General features: G+C 36.9%; 1 protein-coding gene and 1 non-coding gene across 3 annotated transcripts in view; both read left to right on the forward strand.

The window, feature by feature from the left end:
- The window catches only part of WAPL (WAPL cohesin release factor), a 73,457-nt gene that overhangs the window by 33,095 nt on the left and 18,537 nt on the right, over positions 1–21,825 (forward strand). For both annotated transcript variants that reach the window (XM_068981788.1, XM_068981789.1), the window contains exons 4-7: positions 18,091–18,186; positions 19,249–19,401; positions 19,673–19,809; positions 20,542–20,653. In XM_068981788.1, coding sequence (XP_068837889.1) covers positions 18,091–18,186; positions 19,249–19,401; positions 19,673–19,809; positions 20,542–20,653 — 498 coding nt within the window. The remainder of the gene's footprint in view (positions 1–18,090; positions 18,187–19,248; positions 19,402–19,672; positions 19,810–20,541; positions 20,654–21,825) is intronic.
- Positions 21,112–21,218, forward strand: LOC138088033 (U6 spliceosomal RNA). Its single transcript, XR_011145627.1, has one exon. It is a non-coding gene; the product is annotated as a U6 spliceosomal RNA (small nuclear RNA).

Consider the following 21,825-nt stretch of genomic DNA (forward strand, 5'->3'; position numbering starts at 1 on the left):
TAATGTCAGAAGAAAATTAAGAAAATCATTATTAGTTTATGAAACCAAAAGAGCTATGAGTTTGAACTCATTTGAAAGATGTAATATAGGTAAAGCCCTTCCTTAAAACAGTAGTGCTGATTTAATCCCCAAAGAGGCTTCAGTAAACTTTTGATTTCATTTTTAACCTCCTATTGAAAGAGTTTGCCCCAAACTCTTTTTAAGTGGAATTGTGTCAGAATTTTTTCACTTAGATATTACTACTGTTTAGGTGGGTTGGTAAGCTTCAAAAATGAGACTTTGATCCTGAGTGTTATAGTACTTTAATGAAAAGTAATAATAATGCTTTAGATCCCATGGAAATTATGTATCCTTATGAAAATATCTAAAGAATTTAGAAGCCTACGTCAGCAAGAGAGCAACAAGAAGCTAAGCAGTATAAAATCCTTAGGTCTTAATAAGAAATAGGTCATCCATTTGTCTTCAAGACAGCTAAAGAACTACTTGAATTAGGAGAGAACCATTGAGAAACAGAAAAAACTGAAATTTAACCTATTGAGTTTCAATGAGTATAAAGGAATAGAGCAAATAAATGGGATCAAAGTGTAAAGCATTTATAAATTCAGTGAGAAGAATAGATTTGTTTCATATATAAGAAATTATGATTCATGTTTTTGATGTTAAAAAAGACAAGCTCAGTTCTTCAAGGAGTTTTTATGTAGGTTACCCCCCAGATCTCCAGAGAAAAAGGAAAGGAGGGGGTCACTAGGTAGTGGGTGTAGAAAGTGTTCTCAGCAGTTGCTCCATTTCTCCATTATAAGAGGAATACCCCCTGGTATTCACTGGTAGGACTGATAGGTCAGTGAGAGTATCTGGGTCTTCTCTAATCTGATTAAAGGCATTAATGACCTCCTTTCTGAGTGGTGGAAAGGTGGCCCACGTCTTGCAGTGGCAAATTTTTCTTCTTACCTATCAAGCTTTCTTGGCTGTTTTGGATTGAGTAAATCTTTGTTATGGAGGGTAGCCCTGTACATTGGGGAATATTTAGCAACATTTCTGGCCTCTGTCCAACACATGGCTGGTCCCATTCCTCCCCTACCCCCATGCCCCTGTTTACAACCAAAAATGTCTTGGACACTACTAAATGTCCTATGGGGTTCAAATGGGCCCCCTGTCATGTATGGCTTGAGAATAAGTTGCAGACTTAATGCTGATTACTCCCAAATACTGGGTTCAGTTCAGTTCAGTTGCTCAGTTTTGTCTGACTCTTTGGGACCCCATGGACTGCAGCATGCCAGGCTTCCCTGTCAATCACCAACACCCGGAGCTTGCTCAAACTCATGTCCATTGAGTTGGTGATGCCATCCAACCATCTCATCCTCTGTAGTCCCCTTCTCCTCCTGCCTTCAATCTTTTACCAGCATCAGGTATTGAGTTGGCCAGCACAATACCTTAGTTTATAGAAATGAGAGTACTTTGCTCCACATTGTAGGCAGATGCTTTACCATCTGAGCTACCAGGGAAGCCCCATAGCCATAGTATACCCATCAAAACCATGTAGTTAATAACACTGATACAGTAATTCAGTGTAATAATCCACATAGCCTGTTCAGTTTTCTCAATTGTCTGAATAATGGCCTTTATAGCAGAACAAATCCCACCCCTCCCCAATCTCCCGTGATCCAATCCTGCATCACATGTTGTATTTAGTTGTCACAAATCTCCATCCTTTTTCAGTCTGGAATATCTGTGTCTTTCCTAGTCTTCCCATGGCTTTGACATTTTTGAAGAGTTAAGATCAGTTGAATGTCCCTCAATTTGTGCTTATCTGATGTTTTCTTGTGGTTCAGTTCATTTCAGTCTCTCAGCCGTGTCCGACTCTGTGACCCCATGAATCACAGCACGCCAGGCCTCCCTGTCCATCACCAACTCCTGGAGTTCACCCAGACTCATGTGCATCGAGTCAGTGATGCCATCCAGCCATCTCATCCTCTGTTGCCCCCTACTCCTGCCCCCAGTCCCTCCCAGTATCAGGGTCCTTTCCAATCAGTCAACTCTTCACATTAGGTGGCCAAAATATTGGAGTTTCAGTCTCAGCATCAGTTCTTCCAATGAACACCCAGGACTGATCTCCTCTATAATGGACTGGTTGGATCTCCTGGCACTCCAGGGGACTCGTAAGAGTCTTCTTAGGTTATGTGTGTTTGGTGGAAATACCTCAGAAGAGATGCTCTGTTTTTACTGCATCATACCAGGTAGCACACAATGTCAGTCTGTATCATAACTATGTATGCTAACTATCCCCTGAAGTCTGTCCGGTTCTTCGGCTCTTTATCAAGCTTTTACCCACTAGTTTTTTTTTAAATTTAATTTATTTTTGATTGTGCTGGGTCGTTCCTGTGTGAGCTCTTCTCGAGTTGGGGTGAACAGGGCTGCTCGTCATTGCAGTGCCTAGGCTTCCCAGTGCGGTGGTTGCTCTTATGCTGAGCGTGGACTCCAGGCCGCCTGGGCTTCAGAAGCGGCAGCATGTGGGCTCAGAGCACAGGCTCAGTGGCTGTGGCTCGTGGGCTTAGTTGCTCTGCAGCATGTGGTATCTTCCTGGGTCAAGGATCAAACAAGTGTCTCTTGAATTGGTGGGTGGATTCTTTACCACTGAGCCACCAGAGAAACCCTACCTACTAGCTTTGGCATTGAGTTTTTCATGAATCAGTCTTTACTCTGATTGTTGTTGAGTGTTTTTTTTTTGTTTGTTTTAATTGTGTTGTTCCTTCCATAGTTGTTATTAGTTGGCCTTCTACTGTAAGGTAGATTTTTTTCCCCCTCTCGCTCATGTATAATAAAGAATATGTGTATTTATATATTCTTATATATATATTATGTATTCATTATTACATATTCATTTATATATTAATTTCTTTATGTCAATATGAATGTGGATTTCTGTTTTATTCAGTCATTTGTTAACTGCTATTTATTTAAATAGTAGTACTATCATTATTTCAGTACTCAGGTTTTCTTAGATTTGGCCTGTGGGTGTTTTTTCAAACTGGCTTTTAACATGATCCACCATTTTGCATTTCCTTACTAATGACACACTAAGATGTTCAGGGCTTGTGATACACATTCCCAGACCTGGAATTAGCTATTTCTCCAGAGACCCCTGTTTTCTTAGTTTAGAATGATCTTTAAAAATAAAATCTGGTCCCAAGGTATGGACATTTCTTCTGGGGTGTCTTTGCTTCTAGGCCTACTTTGAGTCAGCAGAGCAAGGAAACATGTGAATATATGCATTTTCTTCCTCTCTCTCACCCCTAGCACCCACCACACAGACACATAATTTCCTATCTGTGTATTTTTAGAAACATCAGTTCACACTGCTGCTGCTGCTGCTAAGTCACTTCAGTCATGTCCAACTCTGTGTGACCCCATAGACGGCAGCCCACCAGGCTCCCCCGTCCCTGGGATTCTCCACGCAAGAACACTGGAGTGGGTTGCCATTTCCTTCTCCAACGCGTGAAAGTGAAGTTGCTCAGTTGTGCCCAACTCTTAGCGACCCCATGGACTGCAGCCTACCAGGCTCCTCCGTCCATGGGATTTTCCAGGCAAGAATACTGGAGTGGGGTGCCGTTGCCTTCTCCGTCAGTTCACACTAGATCCTCCAATTCTAATTCAACACCATGTTTTATTCTAGCCTTCCCGCTTTCCACATATTACTCCTCTTTTCCAGTATTGAGGAATCTGGTTCCCAGTATCCCTAATAACGTCCTTCTGTATATAGCCAGTTTCCTGACCACACAGGCCAACTCCTCAACTTTAGTGCCACTAGCTGAGGTCCCACTTTCCTCTGCCTATCTTCCCATGTTAGAAAACTTTAACTTTCTGTAAGCTTGCTGGCAGTGAGAATTTTCCCCAACTTCACCAGGAATGTAAAGAAGGGTTGTTTATAACAGAATTGAGGGCTGGCTGGAAAAATGTGTCAGAAAGATGAGAAAGGTTAAGAAAATTTCTGGTAAGAACATATTTAAAATGATTATTCAAAAAAGTTGTCACTTGGAAGGCAGAAAAAGTAAAGACATGGTTTGAGGGATTAGGTTGAAATAAACCTGGTTTTAAGTACCTGTTCTTTCTGTGTATGGTTTTATTTGATCATTTGGTAATTTAAATTTTTGTTTGCCAGTGCTATCCTATTCTGATCACTGGCTGTAACCAGTTTCCCTGAATTCAGTTCCCCTGAATTCCATTATTTGTTATTGCTATATATGTGCTGAGAAACTTAGATCATTTCTTTTGCCTGATCTGCTCTTTGTTGGATTTTGATACCTTTCCATTCAGCTGTTGCCAGTTTGCTCTCTTCCTAAGGGATTATCCATATAATCATCCCAACTAACCTTCCGTGCTTTTATTTTACCTTGGGCTTTGGCTGTCTTATTTTGCCAGTTAAGATTATTGCTGGGTCATTGATGAAACTAACCATAATGCCAGTCTAGTTTCAGTTCTCAAATATTTATACCGTCACTTTCATCATTTCCCTGTGGTTTTATGCTGGGCCCATCTGGTAGTGTCTTTTGTTTGACTCTCAAAGGAACATTTTGGACTTTATTTTTTTTTCTTCCCTTCTGTTTTTCAATATGACATAGGATAGGAGGTTTTTTGGTAAGTAAATTAAAACTTGATTATCAGCTTGGTAATAAACTTAGCTGTGTTTGAAAGTTAAAATTGTGTAAAGCTGCAGTTTTAAAATATAGTTTTTATAATTTTGTAAACTCTTTGTTTTGTTTTATAAAATGAGTTGTCAATCAGTTTAAAATTAGAATCTTAAAGTTGAAGTGATTTTTAAAGGACACCTCTCACTCAAGAACAGATGTTCATTTATAGTATCCTTCTCTAACAGAATTCTGATGAAGCAGCTTATTTTTCTTCACATTGTTGGTTACCTTTGTTCTGTGTCTGGGGATTCATTGACCATCCCAGGATTCAATTATCAAAACTGTGAGATTTACTATATTTGGGCTTCCCTGGTGGCTCAGAGGTTAAAGCGTCTGCCTCCAATGCGAGAGACCGAGGTTTGATCCCTGGGTCAGGAAAATCCCCTGGAGAAGGAAATGGTAGCCCACTCCAGTACTCTTGCCTGGAGAATCCCATGGACGGAGAAGCCTGGTAGGCTACAGTCCACGGGGTCGCAAAGAATCGGACACGGCTGAGCGACTTCACTTGATGGACTAGAAACCTGAGACATAGACAAATGTGAAACCTGAAAAAGAGACACTAGCTGTTGGTCTGCTGATGAGAGGGTTGTTGGCCAGAGCATAAGAATAAAAAAGCCCCAGGTCGGTGAGTCAAAGAGCTGTTGAAGCTGAGTGTGTTCTGGTTGAACCTGGGTGTGGAAGAGGGTCAGCTTTAGTTTGCTTTTCTTTGTCATTGTTTTAATTCAGCACATAACTACATGCATTTCACAGTGCTAGGTATTGGGGGTATGGAAAGGAGAAAGGTAAATGTCTTAGTGAGGTATTAATAGAATGTTTTTCCCCATGGAAACTTTTGAGTAGTCCTAGTATTTCATATTTATTCCAAAGCAAGCATATCTCTCTTCCTTTTATATAGGTAGTATTTAACTTAAACATTAAACTAGGTACTTAAATCATTGATCTACATTCTATAAAGATGTAGGAAAATGTAAGTTATTTTCTCTATGTGATCTAATTCTGGTGTTTTTTTTCCCTTTAATATTTTATTCTGGGAGGATTTTAATAAGGCATAAAAGTACCATTAATCTTTTTGTTTTCTTTAGTTCAAGTTCCTTTAAAATTGGAAAATTCAAAATATTTCACTATGGCTTATTTCCCAGAAAATGAAGTTCAGATTGAGAAAATATAGCCATGAGTTAATCAAAAGCATGGGATTTCTGACATATATTTGACACTTAAACATACACAGAGAGAGAATGTGTGTTTTAGGGTGTTTATAGTTTGGAATTTGGTTTTCCAGTTTGTAATACATTTTATTTAGAGTTCATTGGGCTTCTGACATCTAGAAGACTTTGCTGAACTTACTGATATTCCTATGACTTCATACTAATGATGACCATAAGTTAACATCAGATGTATAATATTGGGAGTGTTTTGAGGATGGTGACCATATATTTTTTTTTCCCTAGCATTAAGTTCTTAGTGTCTGAGCTACAGGAAGTGTTCATATATGTTTATTTCTAAGATTTTGGAAGTATCTTTCTGCAAAGAATGTGTATAGTGAAGTGAAGTGAAAGTTGCTTAGTCGTGCCTGACTCTTTGTAACCCCATGTACTATACAGTCCAAATTCTCCAGGCCGGAACACTGGAGTGGGTAGCCTATCCCTTCTTCAGGGGATCTTCCCAACCCAGGGATCAAACCCAGGTCTCCTGCATTGCATGTGGTTTCTTTACCAGCTGAGCCACCAGGGAAGCCCAAGAATACTGGAATGGGTAGCCTATCCCTTCTCCAGGGGATCTTCCCGACCCAGGAATTGAATTGGGGTCTCCTGAATTGCAGACGGATTCTTTTCCAACTGAGCTATCGGGGAAGCCAAAGAATGTGTATAGTACTAAATATTTGCTTTTTTATATTTGACAATTGTTCAACATCAGATTTGGGGAAATTTTAGCCAATATTCTTCTAATAGTTTTTGATGCTTTTCCCTGCTCTGGGGACTGGTCTTACTTTGAAATCAGCAGAGATAGCCTGTAGTCTAACAGAATCAGGCTTACTGACTTATTACGGTAAAGGATACTGCACAGCGGAGACACTCACGGGGGATCTTACCAAAGAAAGTTTTTAGAGGATTTTGGGGGAACTGGGGAGTTAAGGTGAAATTTAAATGAAATAGTATTTGAGCAGTCCAGGGCAAAGTGGTGCTATCTGTGAAGGGAGTTAAATTTTCCCTTCTCATTTATTTGTTGGGCTTGGTGAAACTTTTCCCAGCATGTCCTGCCTTCTGTCCATCTTTTTGAAATTTTTCAGTCTTGGTTTCATTTGGTTAGATAGTTTAGTTTTCTGTTGACCATTTTCAGGTTCTTCAACAGTGTCTGTGTGTGTTAGTCGCTAAGTTGTGTCCGACTCTTTGTGAATCCGTGGACTGTAGCCCACCAGGCTCCTCTGTCCATGGAATTCTCTAGGCAAGAATACTGGAGTGGGTTGCCATGCCCTTCTCCAGGGGATGCTCCCAACCCAGGGATTGAACCCAGGTCTCCCTCATTACAGGCAGATTCTTTACCGTTTGAGCTACCTGCTGCCTAGTCAGCTATTAATCTCAATTATTAGTAATTTTCTTTGCTGAAAGTTTAGTTTGGGTCTATTTTATATCTTCCTTTTCTACTTAACATAATTGTTTCCCTTACCTTTTTACCTATGTGGATATGGTTACAGTTATTTTCAATATCTTTTGTCACCTAATTCTGTCATCTGTATTGTTTTTAGATCCGTTTTTATAGTGTACAGAGGTGAATTTGGTAGAACCAGGTTGAAAAATAACCAGGAGGAAATTGTGGTAAGAAAAAGTATAGATGTGTTAGTCACTCAGTTGTGTCCGACTCTTTGTGACCCCATGGACTGCACCCTCCAGGCTCCTCTGTCCATGGGATGTTCCAGGCAAGAATACTGGAGTGTGGGTAGCCATTCCCTTCTCCAGGGATCTTCCCAACCCAGGGATCAAACCAAGTCTCCTGCATTGCAGGCAGATTCTTTACTGTCTGAGCCACCAGGGAAGCCCTAAGATGAGATAAGTTGAAGCCAGAATTCAAGCCCTTTGGACTTTATGGATTTCCTGGGGACCTACCACAAATACCACTGTGAGCTTCTTAGACGCCAGGGCAAAGAAGATTGTCAGTGGCCCATTGGCTTTTTAGGGAAAAATCATTAAAAATAGAAGACACTTACTAACTTTGGGCAAGGTATAGGTTATGTTCTCATCTTTTTCTGTGCTTCAACTGAGAAGTATTGCTGTTGAACTTTCATTTGTTATGATGGACTGTTTAACATTTTATTTAAGAACATAAATAAAGGATAACTTTATTCCTTTGCATTTTGTAGCAGTTGTCTATATTAATGTTGAATTATTCTTTTTATTACTCTTTGATTTCTTTCTTTTACTCTTATCTGAATTTGATTTAGTTGTTTCATGGACATTAAAATATTAACTGATAGAATGATGATTTATCTCTTTTCTATTTTACAAGTTTTCTGAGGGAATTTTAAAAAAATTTTTTTATTTTTATTTGGAAATAGTTTTTAAAATAGTTTATATTTGGAAATTATTTTAAAATTACAGAAGAGTCACAAAAATAATACAGTACAATGAACATTCCTTACCCTGATTGTCTTAATATTTGCTTCTTCATTTGTTCTGAATATTTAAGGGTGAGTTTGTGTATGTGCATATGTATCATTAGCCCTTTGCTCCTAAATGCAGTGTGTATTTTCTAGTTAATGTCCACATCATCTCTGGTCAGTTTACATTGTCCCAGTCTTTTTGCCTGATCTGCTGCGCCAGTTGTGCCAGTGAGTATTTTGTTTAGCTGTGTCTTTAGTCTCTTTAACTAGGAACATTTCTATAGTCTGTTTTTTACGACACTGACATTCCCCCGATCCTCCCTTTAAAAAATAGTTTCTCATTTTGGTCTAATCTGAAGTTTGCTCATGATTAGATTCAGGTTATTCATTCTAGGCTGAAATACTGTGTAAGTGATGATGTATTCTGTTCAGTGTGCCATCTCTGGATGGATGTTAATTATAATCACCCAGTTAAAGGGGTAGGCCCTTATATAATTGCTGTATAATTATTTTCTTCCTCTTGTAACTAAAATGCAGTTTTTGAAGAGACTGTTCAACTACTTTGTTCTTCATACTCTTCGATTTAATATGCATGCTGATATTTCTGATACTTTCTGATTCAGTGTTTAACTGTGCTGCTTGCAAAATAATCATTTAGTCAGTTCTCAGCACTGCTGTAAGCATCAACCACCCCTTTCCCCATTTGTTTTATTTACTTATTCATTTGGTTCTTTTATTTCTGTCATTTTGGACTCATGAATCACTACCTTTTTTAAAAAAAATGGCTCATAATTCATTATTTGTTTTATAAGTACATTTGTGCTGATGTGGCGAGTGTGGCTCTTCTGTCACTGTGACATACCCCATCATTCTGTGGGCTCTTTCTTACTTTCTGGCGTAACACAGTGTTCGAGATTCATCTCATATGTGCTCTGCTCCAGCCCTGGAATCAGGCCCATTCTCTGAGGAGTTCTGTTCCCTTTAGTGAGGAGCAGAGACCAAGATTGGGACAGTAGACATGGTCTTCACTTCTTGGCCCTTTTTGGAGATGGAGGTAGGAAATATGCAGCTAAACACATACAGACTCCAGCATAAGTATGCACATGCATACAGATTTCCTGCACATATCTGTTCTAGAAATCATGAGTTCACACTGACTTCAATATTAGCCCGTCCCTACAGGGTTCTCTCTCTGGCCTTCTGTCTTTACTCCCAACAGTATCCACACTTTTACTCAAACCTGTAATAGGTCTAAAATAGTTACAGAGTTGCTTTGTCCATTCCACTGCAATAAATAACTCTACTAATGTGTTTAGGATTTATTTGTAATCCTGCACTTGTCCTACCCTACATTCCCTGTCTTGAGGTGTAAAGATAAATACTGTGCTCATAAGTTACTGAGATTAGCTCTGTCTGCCCGTCTCTTGGGCTCTCTGTCTTCCCTTCATTGTATTTGCTGTTCATTGAATGGTGAGTAGGTTTGTTTGTTCTGGTTTGCTTTCACTTTGAGGTTTTTTTCTCCCTTTTATTTGTATTTATTTATTTGACTGACTATGCACAACATTAACATGCCTCCAAAAGTCAGTACTGTACAGAAAGGTAAATTCAGTGAAGGGTCACTTTGTTGAGCAGTGTTCTATCCCATCACCCACCCCTGGTCAGGAACTTTTAATTGTTCTCTGCTTTATCCTGTCTCTATTTCTTTGTATGAAAACAAGCATAAATTGTCTTATTTCTCCCCTTTCTTATATAGTAAAAGGGAGCATCTATATGTGTACTTTTGCACTTAGCTTTCTTTTAAAATTTTTGTTTAGTAGTAATTCTTAGAAATCGCACCATGTAAGTTCATAGAGCTCATCCTCAGAGTATATATATTAACAGGTTTTTTAAAAGAATAGTCGACTTTAGATTGTGTTTTTTCCTTGCTCTGTTCTTGCAGATGTTTATATCCTTCAGATTGTTTCTTTTTAAGATTATATGTGTGTAGGATACATATACACAAGTCTGGTGTTGGCAAAATTTTATGTATTTATCAGATTCCTATCATTATTTATTCCTAACTAATTTCAGTAGCATTTGACTCAGCTAATGTAAAAGAAATCTCAAATTAGTTTTCAGTAGCTAGCTTATTTTTCTTCGGCTTCTCGGTCCTTGGCTGTTTATCTCTGGACTGTTTTCAAATTGCTATATTGTCAGGGACCCATCTTCCTCTGTTGTGGTATTCTACCATCTCTAGAGAGTACTGAAGAATACGAATAGTGAGGATGGGAAGGGGAGGCAGTCAGCATCCCTAGAAGGCCAGGATCCAGAAGGTGTCCTGCACTCCTGTTCATGTGTCATTGACCAGAACCTGGTCATAATGCCACACATGCAGCAAGGGATGTTGGAAAATCAGGGCAAGCATGTGTCCAGCTAAATGAAGGGGAGATTGAATATTCTCTATCTAGCTGTATTTCAAGATATTTTCAGCTTCTCTTTTTGTGTTTCTAAATTGGATAAGTCGTCTCCCTAATACAACTGGTTCATTCTATATTTAGTGATAGTCTTACTTGTAAAGCTGATGCTTATTTCAGCTGATTTTTCTTTTTTTTAAATCCTGGCTCATCCTAGTATCTTTTTATTTTAATAATTGTTGAGCTGTAGGCTTAATAGTAGTAGTTTTCAGAGTGTCAAGTATTTTATTTTATGCTTTGTTATTTGGACTTTTTAGAGCTTATGCTCAGGTTATGCTGTTTCAGGGTGATATTCTGATGTGTAAGTACCTGTTTTTATAAAGTTTTACTAAAATTTTTAGAGCTTATGCTCAAATTATGATATTTTAAGATGATATTTTGATGTGGCAATATCTGTTACAAAATTTTACAAAATTGTTACAGATACTTTTGAAGTTAAAACAACTGAGTAGCAGATAAATTGTTCTTGTGGATAGGAGTTGACAATTTATTCATAAAAATAACTGTCTCTTGAAAGGTTTATCTGTAGGGTTAATTGAATCAGGAAAAATTTTCAGCTCTACTCATCCCATGTATGTGTGGATTATATATACCTTGGCTTAGTGCACTATCTTAACACTTCTGAATGTCTAGTTGTTAGCAGCAGAGACATTCTTGGTTTTAGTTTAGGGATGGGTGCAGTTTTTCCTCAAATTATGCCCGGAATATCTAAACAAATTAGGAAATTTTACTTTAAGGCTGTTTTGATCATAGTTTAAGACAATCTGAGATTATATCATTATGCTTAAAAGAAAGTTCTAAAGAGCCAAAAGGTACCTTAATCTTTGTGAAACTTTCTTCCTCAAATGCTCTCTGCCTCTACTGCCCATCTTAAACAAAAACCTGAAGAATTAATAAAAAGTCAAATCCAGATGCACGTTCTCCCTTTGGATTGTCACTAAAGTGCGACGCACGCACTGTTGTGATCTGCGGCACTTTGCTTTTTCAGAAATCATTCAGTCGTAGCGCGTGCTGATAGAATTACTCGTGAGAGTGCAGTTGTGTTATATCCTTGTGTGGGTAAGGCTGGATGAATTCAAATCAGCTTACTGTACTTGTCCTCATTTAGTACACAATACTCTTTAAAACTCAGAAATAAATTTGGTACTGCTAAAAAGTTCACATGGCTTAAAAGCAGTTATTTCAGTTTTTCCCCCCTTTGAGAGCCAGCTCAATAAAGAATACCATGATATTGTTATTTCTTCTTAGCTTTTCATGAAAGAACTCTTCTTACCTCTAATTGTGATTCAATAAGCCAATCTGTTAACCATAGCCTTGCATTATAATTGTAAAAACTAATTTTTGTCCATTGTTTTTGTAGAAATTGAATTCTCTCTCATAGATAAATGGGCCGTGTGTCTGTCACTGGCATATTTTTTCCTTAGCTGTAACACAGTGTTACATTTGAGGTTCTTATTTGTCATGCCCCTGGAGAATTGAAACAAAGGAATAGTATGTTAGTATGTTTGAGATTACTAGGATTGAAATATGCTAAAATGATTCCCAGTCTTTAGGATGTTAGAATAGTCTGAAGAGCTTTTTACTTTTTTTTTGGTTTTTAAGTATTCTTTGGAGTAGATTTCAGAAGAAATGGAATCCATAAATAACTTTAACACTGAAAAGTTAAGGAATCTAGTTAATATGATACATCTAGTTTTCAAACCAGAAAAAAAATAAAGAAGATTTAAGCAAGCCTGGTAGTGCAGTCGAAGGACTCAGTTACAATTCAGCTAGGTTGCTAAATCCTAAGAGAGATTTTTGTTTTCCGCGGAAAGTCGACTGCTGTCTGGTATTTCTGTAGATACTGTGCGCGGTACAGTGTGTGACACGCACGGAGGTGCATGTGAAGTTGTTAGACTATTTGGAGTGATGTGAAGAGCTCAGAGTCAGTGTTGGTCTGTGTGTATTAACCACATGCATTTTTAAAAAATTTTTTAAATAGTAGGGTGTATCCTTAAATCCTCCTGCTCCCTATAATAAACCCTATATTAACTTTGTAAAACTTTGAAATAATTAACAGTAGGGAACAACAGTTCTCATTGGATTCACTCAAATTTTTAGATTAGTCTTTAGCATTAAAATGGCATAACGTTGTCAAAAGTTTTCAAATAATAGTGTTTACTAAGCCACCTTATTGAACAGAGTAAACAAAATGTTCATGAGTGTATCTTTTGAATATAACTTGTGTATTTATTCTGTATACTATTAAGCTTCAAATGCTTTTCAAAGTTCTTTTTTTTAATTGTGATAAAAACCACAACATGAGGCCTACCTCATAGGAAATTGTTAAGTGTATAGTATTGTTAACTGTAAGCACAATATTGTACCATGGTTTTCTAGTAGAATTGCCTGACTGAAACTTTATACCCATTGAATAGCAACTCCCCATTTTGGCCTCTGTCCAGCCCCTGGCAACAACCATTTCTATTTTTATGAGTTTGACTAGAATTCTTGTAAGCGGAATCATGCAGTATTAAGTCATTCTGTGACTGGCTTATTTCATTTAGGGTAACATCCTGAAGGTTCATATTATAGCATATGATAGGATTTTTTTTTAATGGCTGAATAATATTCTGTTGTATGGATATGTAACATTTTCTTTATTCTCTGTTGATGGATAGTTAGGTTATTTCTACCTTTTGGCCATTTTGAAAAATACTGCATTGAACATGGAAGTACAAATATTTCTTCGAGATCCTGTTCTTAATTCTTTTGAATAAATACTTCAAAGTGGGATTGCGGGATCTTATTTGTTGTTCAGTTGCTCGGTTGTGTCCAGCTCTTTGTGACCCCATGGCCTGCAGCATGCCAGGCCTCCCCTGTCTTCCACCATCTCCCAGAGTTGGCTCATATTCATGTCCATTGAGTCAGTTGATGCCATCCAGCCATCTCATCCACTGTCCCCTTCTCCTCTTGCCCTCAGTCTTTCCCAGAATAAGGGTCCTTTCTAATGAGTCAGCTCTGCGCATCAGGTGGCCAAAGTATTGGAGCTTCAGCCTTAGCATCAGTCCTTTTAATGACTATTCACGGTTGAGTTCCTTTAGGCTTGACTGTGTTGATCTCCTTGCTGTCCAAGGGACTCACCAGAGTCTTCTCTAACACCACAGTTAGAAAGGATCGATTCTTCGGTGCTCAGAGTTCTTCTGTTCAAGTCTGTGGCCTGTTTTTCTTTTTCTTTTCACTATTGACTTATAGGAGTTCCCTATATATTTTGGATAGTAATCTCTTATCAGACAAACGGCTTGAAGATTTTTCTTCTATTCTGTAGGTTGCATGTTTCACTCTTGATTGTTCTCTTTGCTGTGCGGCGGCTTCTCATGATGCAGTCCTAGCTGTCTATGCTTGCTTCTGTTCCTTGTGCTTCGTGGCAAGAAGTCATTGCTATAACCACCGTTACGTATCCCCCCACACACCCATGTTTTCTGGGAGTTTTAGCTTCAGGTCTTACTTTTAAGTTTTAAACATTTTTGTGTATGGTGTAAGATGAAGGTCAAGTTTCATTCTTTTGGATGTGGATATCTAGTTTTCCCAGCACCATTTGTTGGAGAGACTGTCCCCAGTGGTGAAGATAATTTGACCATATATATGTGGATTTATTCCTGAGTGTTATATTCTGTACACTTGATCGTGTCTTTTAATTTCAGCGTTTTGTAGTCCTCGGTGCACACAGATCTTTTGCCTCTTTGGTTAACTTTATTCCTGAGCATTGTATTCTTTTTGATGTTGTGAATGGAATTTCTTTCTATCTCCTCTTCAGATGTCCTCTGTGGGTGTGTAAGTGCATATGAGCCCTGTATCATGTTGCTGTTCCGTCACCAGTTGTGTCTGACTCCATGGACTGCAGCATGCCAGCCTCTTCTCTTTGTCCTCCAAGAGTTTGCTCAAATACAACTTTATTGAATACATTTTTATTTGTTCTAATGGGTTTTTTTTTTTTTTTGGTGAAATCTTTATGGTTTTCTATATACAAGATTATGTCATTTGTGAACAGAGAAAAAGTTTTTTTATTTGGATGCCTTTTATTTCTTTTTCTTGCCAAATTACTTTTGTTATATGTTCAGTATTGTATTTAATCAGTGAGAGTGGACATCCTTACCTTGTTGCTGATCTCACAGGAAAAGCTTTCATTTTTTTCACTGTTGAGTATGATGTTAGCTGTGGGCCTTTTAAAATATGACCTCTGTTGAGATAATTTCCTTCAGTTTCTGTTGTTGAGTATTTTTCATTAAAGAGAGTTGGATTTTGTTTAGTGGTTTTTCTGCACCAGTTGAGATGATTATGTGATATTTGTCCTTTACCATAAAGGTGGTGTATCACATTGATTAGTTTTCATGTGTTGAACCAACCTTGCATCCCAGGAATAAATCCTATATATAGTTAGAATGTATGATTCTTTTAATGTGCTGTTGAATTTAGTTTTTTAGTATTTTGTTGATGATTTTTGCCTCTGTATTTATCAGGGATATTATTGAATTTTGAGATGAATTAGAACAGTATATCCCAGTCTGCTTTTTATAATATTTGTTATTAGAGTATGTTTATGTCAGTTATCCCTTTTATTTCAGTCCTCTGTTATGTGAGTAGATGTGTGTGTGTATATATACACTCCAATTTTCTTATATAGATGCTGAACCCATACTTGCACATCATCACATAATAGTTATTATAATTAGTACTATCAGTGATAATACTTGTATAGTACATACTGTTTCAGGCACTCTAATATGTGTTTTACATATATTCATTTAATCCTCACAACAACCCTTTTGCAGTAGATACTGTTCAGTTCAGTTCAGTCGCTCAGTCGTGTCCAACTCTTTGCGACCCCATGAATCGCAGCACGCCAGGCATCCCTGTCCATCACCAACTCCTGGAGTTCACCCAGATTCACGTACATTGAGTCAGTGATGCCATCCAGCCATCTCATCTTCTGTCGTCCCCTTCTCCTCCTGCCTTTAATCTTTCCCAGCATCAGACTCTTTTCCAATGAGTCAACTCTTCGCATGAGGTGGCCAAAGTACTGGAGTTTCAGCTTTAGCATCATTCCTTCCAAAGAAATCCCAGGACTGATCTCCTTTAGGATGGACTGGTTGGATCTCCTTGCAGTCCCAGGGACTCTCAAGAGTCTTCTCCAACACCACACTTCAAAAGCATCAATTCTTTGGCGCTCAGCCTTCTTCACAGTCCAACTCTCACATCCATACGTGACCACTGGAAAAACCACAGCCTTGACTAGATACTGTTATGAATGCTATTTTATAGATGAGAAAATATTTAGTAACAAGTAGTAGTAGAACTTACTATTTATCTGGAGTTTAATCCATACCATGTGGTTGCTATCTCTCCTTTGTAACTATTAGGTGTATTGCCACTTGCAGTTAACTAGAAGGGGGTCTGTTTAATATATATCTATATTTTGCTATTAATCAAAAAGATTTTATTGGAGTATAGTTGACTTACAGCATTGTGGGAGTTTCAGGTGTAGAGCAAAGTGAATCAGTTATGCATATACATATATCCACTCTTTTTTAGATTCTTCTCCCACGTAGGCCATTACAGAGTGTTGAGTAGACTTCCCGGTGCTGCGCAGTAGGCTCTTATCCGCTATTTGCTTTATGTGTAGCAGTGTGTATGTTTTATATGTGGTAGTCCCAATCTCCAGGGTCTGTTTACTTTAGAGCATTGACTTCTGCTATTTTGTTACTGGTGGAACCAGATAACCTTTATATTATCCAAAATATTCTTACTTGAAATCAATGCTTTTTAAAAATAAGTGCTTCAGGTTTGAGGCATGTATTATTTTAAAAAGTCTGTTATCTTCCCGGGCTTATGGCTGCACTTTGGGTATTTGAGGTTGCTGAAATGAGGGATCTAACAACTAGCAGGCATGTAAGTTATATAAGTATTGAGAGAAAAACAGTAAGGAATAGAGGTTTAAAAAATTGATGTTGAGTCTGCTCTGTGTGGTTGTGCGTCACAAGGCCTGATCAAGTCATTGCATAAACTGCTTTAGTTTACTAATACTGCATTACTGTATGCTAATATGTAAGAATACTGATGTGTTTGTATACACAGTACAAGTGAGACTTTCTGCTTTATGTAAGTTTCACAGTAGATTCCTTTTCACATTAAGGTTTTTTAACAAAATTAGTATGTGAATTAGTTTAAACTCTGTCTTTTGAAAAACCAGTTCTGGGGTTTACACAGTTGTTTTTGTCATAGCATGGTTATTTTGAGGGAAATATTTATATAAAATGATAACTTTGTATGATGCTCAATTCCAATAATGTTACTTCATTGAGGCTAGTAAGGGAAGATGGTTAATTTTTTATGTAGATTTTTTGGCCAGCCTTGAAGTATGTTTCTTTTCTGTACTCCTTTGGTTTTTATATGTAATACTGAAAATACAAAGATCACTAATTATACTCTTACAAACAAAAAATCTCTAATGAGATTATTTGAAGTTTAAAGGACATAGTTTAACATCATTTTGTAAATGATGGAGAAAATGTTATCAGTCTGTTTAATCAGTTTCCTTTTGAAAATGAAGATTTGTTCCTTTTAATACAGATTTAATTCTGTGGATTTGATTATGCAGGCTCATAGTTATTTATACTCAGTTTTTAAATTCAGAGTATTAAAGCTGAAAGGTGTTTTTCATAAAGTTTATAGTATATTGATTTGGCAGTAAACTAACTTGTAGTGGGGTGGGGTGATTTACATCTTTATCCTACCCAGTATGCATTTTTATACATTTTGCATGTATTTTAGTATGTAGTACTGAATTAGATTCCACTGTGATATGTAATATTTGGTATACATACCATATTTACCTTTATATAAAACCTGAAAACTTGAATAATGACACTCATCTGGAAACTCACCAGTTTACCTAAATGAATAAGGACATTTATCCCTTCTTGTAAGCTGCCTGATTTTCATTGTTGGAAGAATGTGGGGCATGAATCAGTAGTATGAGAAATAAAGAATAGGTTGAATTAACTGTATTGATTAGTAAGTTAATATAAGCCAAACAAGAGGTTTAAATTTCTTTTCTTGGATGGTAATCAGTGCCCAGAACACTGATTGTTGATTTCGTGTCAAAATAGGACAGTGGCTCCATACCTGCCATTGGCATGGTAGGAGCATAATGGTAATATAAATCAGATATTGTGTATCTTGGCTTTCCTTTTGGTGCTAATGATAAAGAATCCAATTTATATAAATTATTCTTTGTGATTTTTAGTTTTAAAATGTGATGATCTTATAAGGATGCAGAGTAAGATGGAAATGGTTGATATTTTTCTCTTTCCTCTAGTCTCCTACAAAAGCCGTGTATAATGCTAGACATTGGAATCATCCAGACTCAGAAGAACTACCTGCGCCACCAGTAGCAAAACCTCAGAGTGTCACAGTAAGTGAACTGTACTTTTTAATTTCATGTTTGTATGAAGAATATTAAGTAGTTTCTATCTTCATTCATAATTTGAAAGTCTCTAGCTTTTCTGTTTAATAGTTTATTTTCAACTTCTTCACCAAAATTTAGTGATTTTAGTTTAATTCACTGGAAAAGTAATGATTGTGGGCAGGACAACAGAAATTCTGGTGTTACTAGGCTATGAATGAAAGCCTTAAAAATACTGGACAATTCTTGATCCACATTTTATGGATTTTTTTAAATGACTGAGAGCTATATCAGTATATCTTACACTGATCTTAAAGTGGCTTTGAGTGATTAATTTGTTTTTTAGAGCAGAACTTTTATCTTGCATTATAGTAATACCTTTCAGTTCAAAACACATTTGAAAAAGATTTTTAACTAATTATTTGCTCCAGAATAACTGGTAGGATCATACATTAATAACTTACAGATTAATAGTGACACCTCAGTCATATGGAGCTATCAAAGAACAGATTCTTCATAGACAGTAAAAAATAGGAATAGAGATCATCCTAAAACGTACAGTTCTCTGTCTTCTTGATACATTAATTAAGCTCCTTTTACTAGTATTAAACCATTATTGTGCATATTAGGTATTATTGTGCATGCTCTTATGGCTGGTTTTTTTCTACCATGAACTATGGACTCCTGTACTTTAAAAGTTCTTTTGTCTGTCTGTCGTCGTTTTCCTCTTCCTGTCTGTCCTGCGTTCTTTGTCAGTGCTATTTATCTATGTCATTTTGGTTCTTTATTCCTTCTAATGATTCTGGAGATGGATAACTAATTGTATGAAATGTTAGGTTGAAAAGAAGAAGAAGTTCCTGAGTGGTTCTTTTGTGAATAAAACACATATAAGTCTTACCTTATAGTGCATGGAATTTTTGAAGTATCCCTTATGACCTCAGAGGCCTCCCCCTACCTTTGAGGGGGAGAATTGGGGTTTTATTACTCTCAAGCTAAATTTACCAAGTAGATGAGATGTTACTATTTTTATATATTTATTTAGAACAACTAATTTAATACCTTTATTAATAGGTGAGGCTGTCTTCAAAGGAGCAAAATCAAAAAGATGATGGAGTTTTTAAGGCTCCTGCACCACCACCCAAAGTGATAAAAACTGTGACAATACCTACTCAGCCCTACCAAGATATAGTTACTGCACTGAAATGCAGAAAAGAAGACAAAGAAGTAAGCATCCATATACAGTTTTACTGCATGTGGATAGAATTTTCTATGTAATTTAGCCTTTTAATGTCTTGAGCACTTATCAGTAAACTGATACTGAGTTTTGAACCACGAACTTACCTCGTCCTACTACTACCAATGTTTTTAAAACACTTGTTGGTTGCCACCTAATAAACTTACTTTATACACTTTTAAATAAAGCAGAGCAAGTTCATAGATTTAAATATGCTACGTCATAGTTACAAAAGAGGTGGCCTTATTTTTTTCTCGGCAGTTGTATACTGTTGTTCAGCACGTGAAGCACTTCAATGACGTGGTGGAATTTGGTGAAAACCAAGAGTTCACTGATGACATTGAGTACTTGTTAAGTGGCTTAAAGAGCACACAGCCTCTAAACACACGTTGCCTTAGGTAAGATCTTATTTTTATATTTGAAAATTGTATGCACGCTCCTTCTCATTAAAATTTTTTAGCTCAGTGGAGCCAAACATTTGCAATTTTTGTTATCATAGGTGTAGGTTATAGCCAGTGATGTTAAAATGTGATTGATTTCTTCTAAGGGACTTGATCCTACGTGGACTAAAGAAAGTTGGATGGTATAGCATTTTAGCATAGCATAGGGGGGCTTCAGTTTCCAGATGTTTAACAGTGTTATGCCAAAGAATCTTTTCTTTTTTAGCACCAGATTTTATACAAGCAAGATAAATGATTTAAGCATGTTTTGATTTGGATCATCTTTGGCATACTATAATGGTTTGAATATCTTGGTTTGATTGAATTATCCAGTCATTTGGAATATGTCCAGTTATATATTTATACTTTTTATGGATCAGAAACATGGAAGATACCTGAGATGTTTTTGCTTTTAATGGTAGCAGTAATATAAAGGATACACTGAAGACAATCATGTATTATTTGTGTTTTTTAATATAGCGTACCTAATCACATACTGTGCATCAGTAAGTATTTAATGAATTTGGTTTGCCCATGTCTTTTTATATTGTGATCTGCATGGGCAATGCTTTGACACACATAAACCCCCAACCCCCGAGCACTCTGTTGTTTATTTAGGTATTAGCAAATTAAAAAAAGAAAACGCACTGGCTATTTTCAGTCCCCTTGACCTAGTCTGTTTTCTTCTAGTGTTATTAGCTTGGCTACTAAATGTGCCATGCCCAGTTTTCGAATGCACCTGCGAGCACATGGAATGGTAGCAATGGTCTTTAAAACCTTGGATGATTCCCAGCATCATCAGGTATTTTAAGTTTCTGGGGTTGAGAAGCATTATTTTAGAATTCTAGTTTATATTTACTAAATTTGTTTTTGTTGTTTAGTAGCTAAGTTGTGTCCCAATTCTTTTTGCAACCCCAAGGACTGTAGCTTGCCAGCCTTCTGTCCATAGGATTTCCAGGCAAAAATAACTGGATTGCCATTTCCTTCTCCAGGCGATCTTCCCCACTCGGGGATTGAACCTGTATCTCTTGCATTGGCAGGCAGATTCTTCACCTCCATCAGTGAAGCCCCATATTTGCTAAATATTTAGAAAAACTTAATGCCAGGATTTTTTGCTTAATAAATCATTTCAGACTATTTGCTCAACATTTTTTCCTCTTTGTCAGTTTGTACTGTTAACCACTGTCTGACATGACATACGTACCATACTGAATACTTAGTTCTGTAAGCATTGATTACCTTGAATCAGAAAGTACTGGGGTGCTGGCTTCGGCAGCACATATACTAAAATTGGAACAATACAGAGAAGATTAGCATGGCCCCTGTGCAAGGATGACACGCAAATTCGTGAAGCGTCCCATATTTTTAATACAATATTATAATTAACCTCCAATTAAAATAAATAAATTTATATTTAAAAAAAAAAGAAAGTACTGGGGCGAGGGGGGGACAACTTTTACCTCTGTGATATTAATAACATGAATAAAAACTTTGGATATTAAAATTTTAAGTATTTTGCTTGGATGTTGAATCCCATTGTGAAAAGGAATCACATCCTCATTTTCATTATGACTTGACACTTTCTCAAAAAAAAATAGAGCATATTTACATATAAAAGTTAGGTTTAACATTTTCAAAGTTAGAAAAAAAATCATTACTAATCATCAGTGGTGGTAATTTGAAATGGCTTTATTATATTTTTGTTCAGGAAAATTATATTCGAAGTATAGATTAGGTGACAGAATCTAATACTCAGTCTTCTGAAACTGAAAGCAATACACTTAAGCCCAAATGAAGATAAGTCAGTTACCAAGTTTTAGCAGGTTCAAAACAATGAGGGAGAAGAGAAATAAGAATTAATGTGCTTTCTTACGAAGTTATGAGAGGACCAAAGCATTAATATATATTCTTAGCGGCAGTGGATCTCCAAAGCCTTATTTCCAAACATATTTTGCTCTGTAAGCAGTTAGCTAG

Source organism: Capricornis sumatraensis, chromosome 10 (genome assembly GCF_032405125.1).
Source record: "Capricornis sumatraensis isolate serow.1 chromosome 10, serow.2, whole genome shotgun sequence".
In the NCBI taxonomy this organism is placed as follows: Eukaryota; Metazoa; Chordata; class Mammalia; order Artiodactyla; family Bovidae; genus Capricornis; species Capricornis sumatraensis.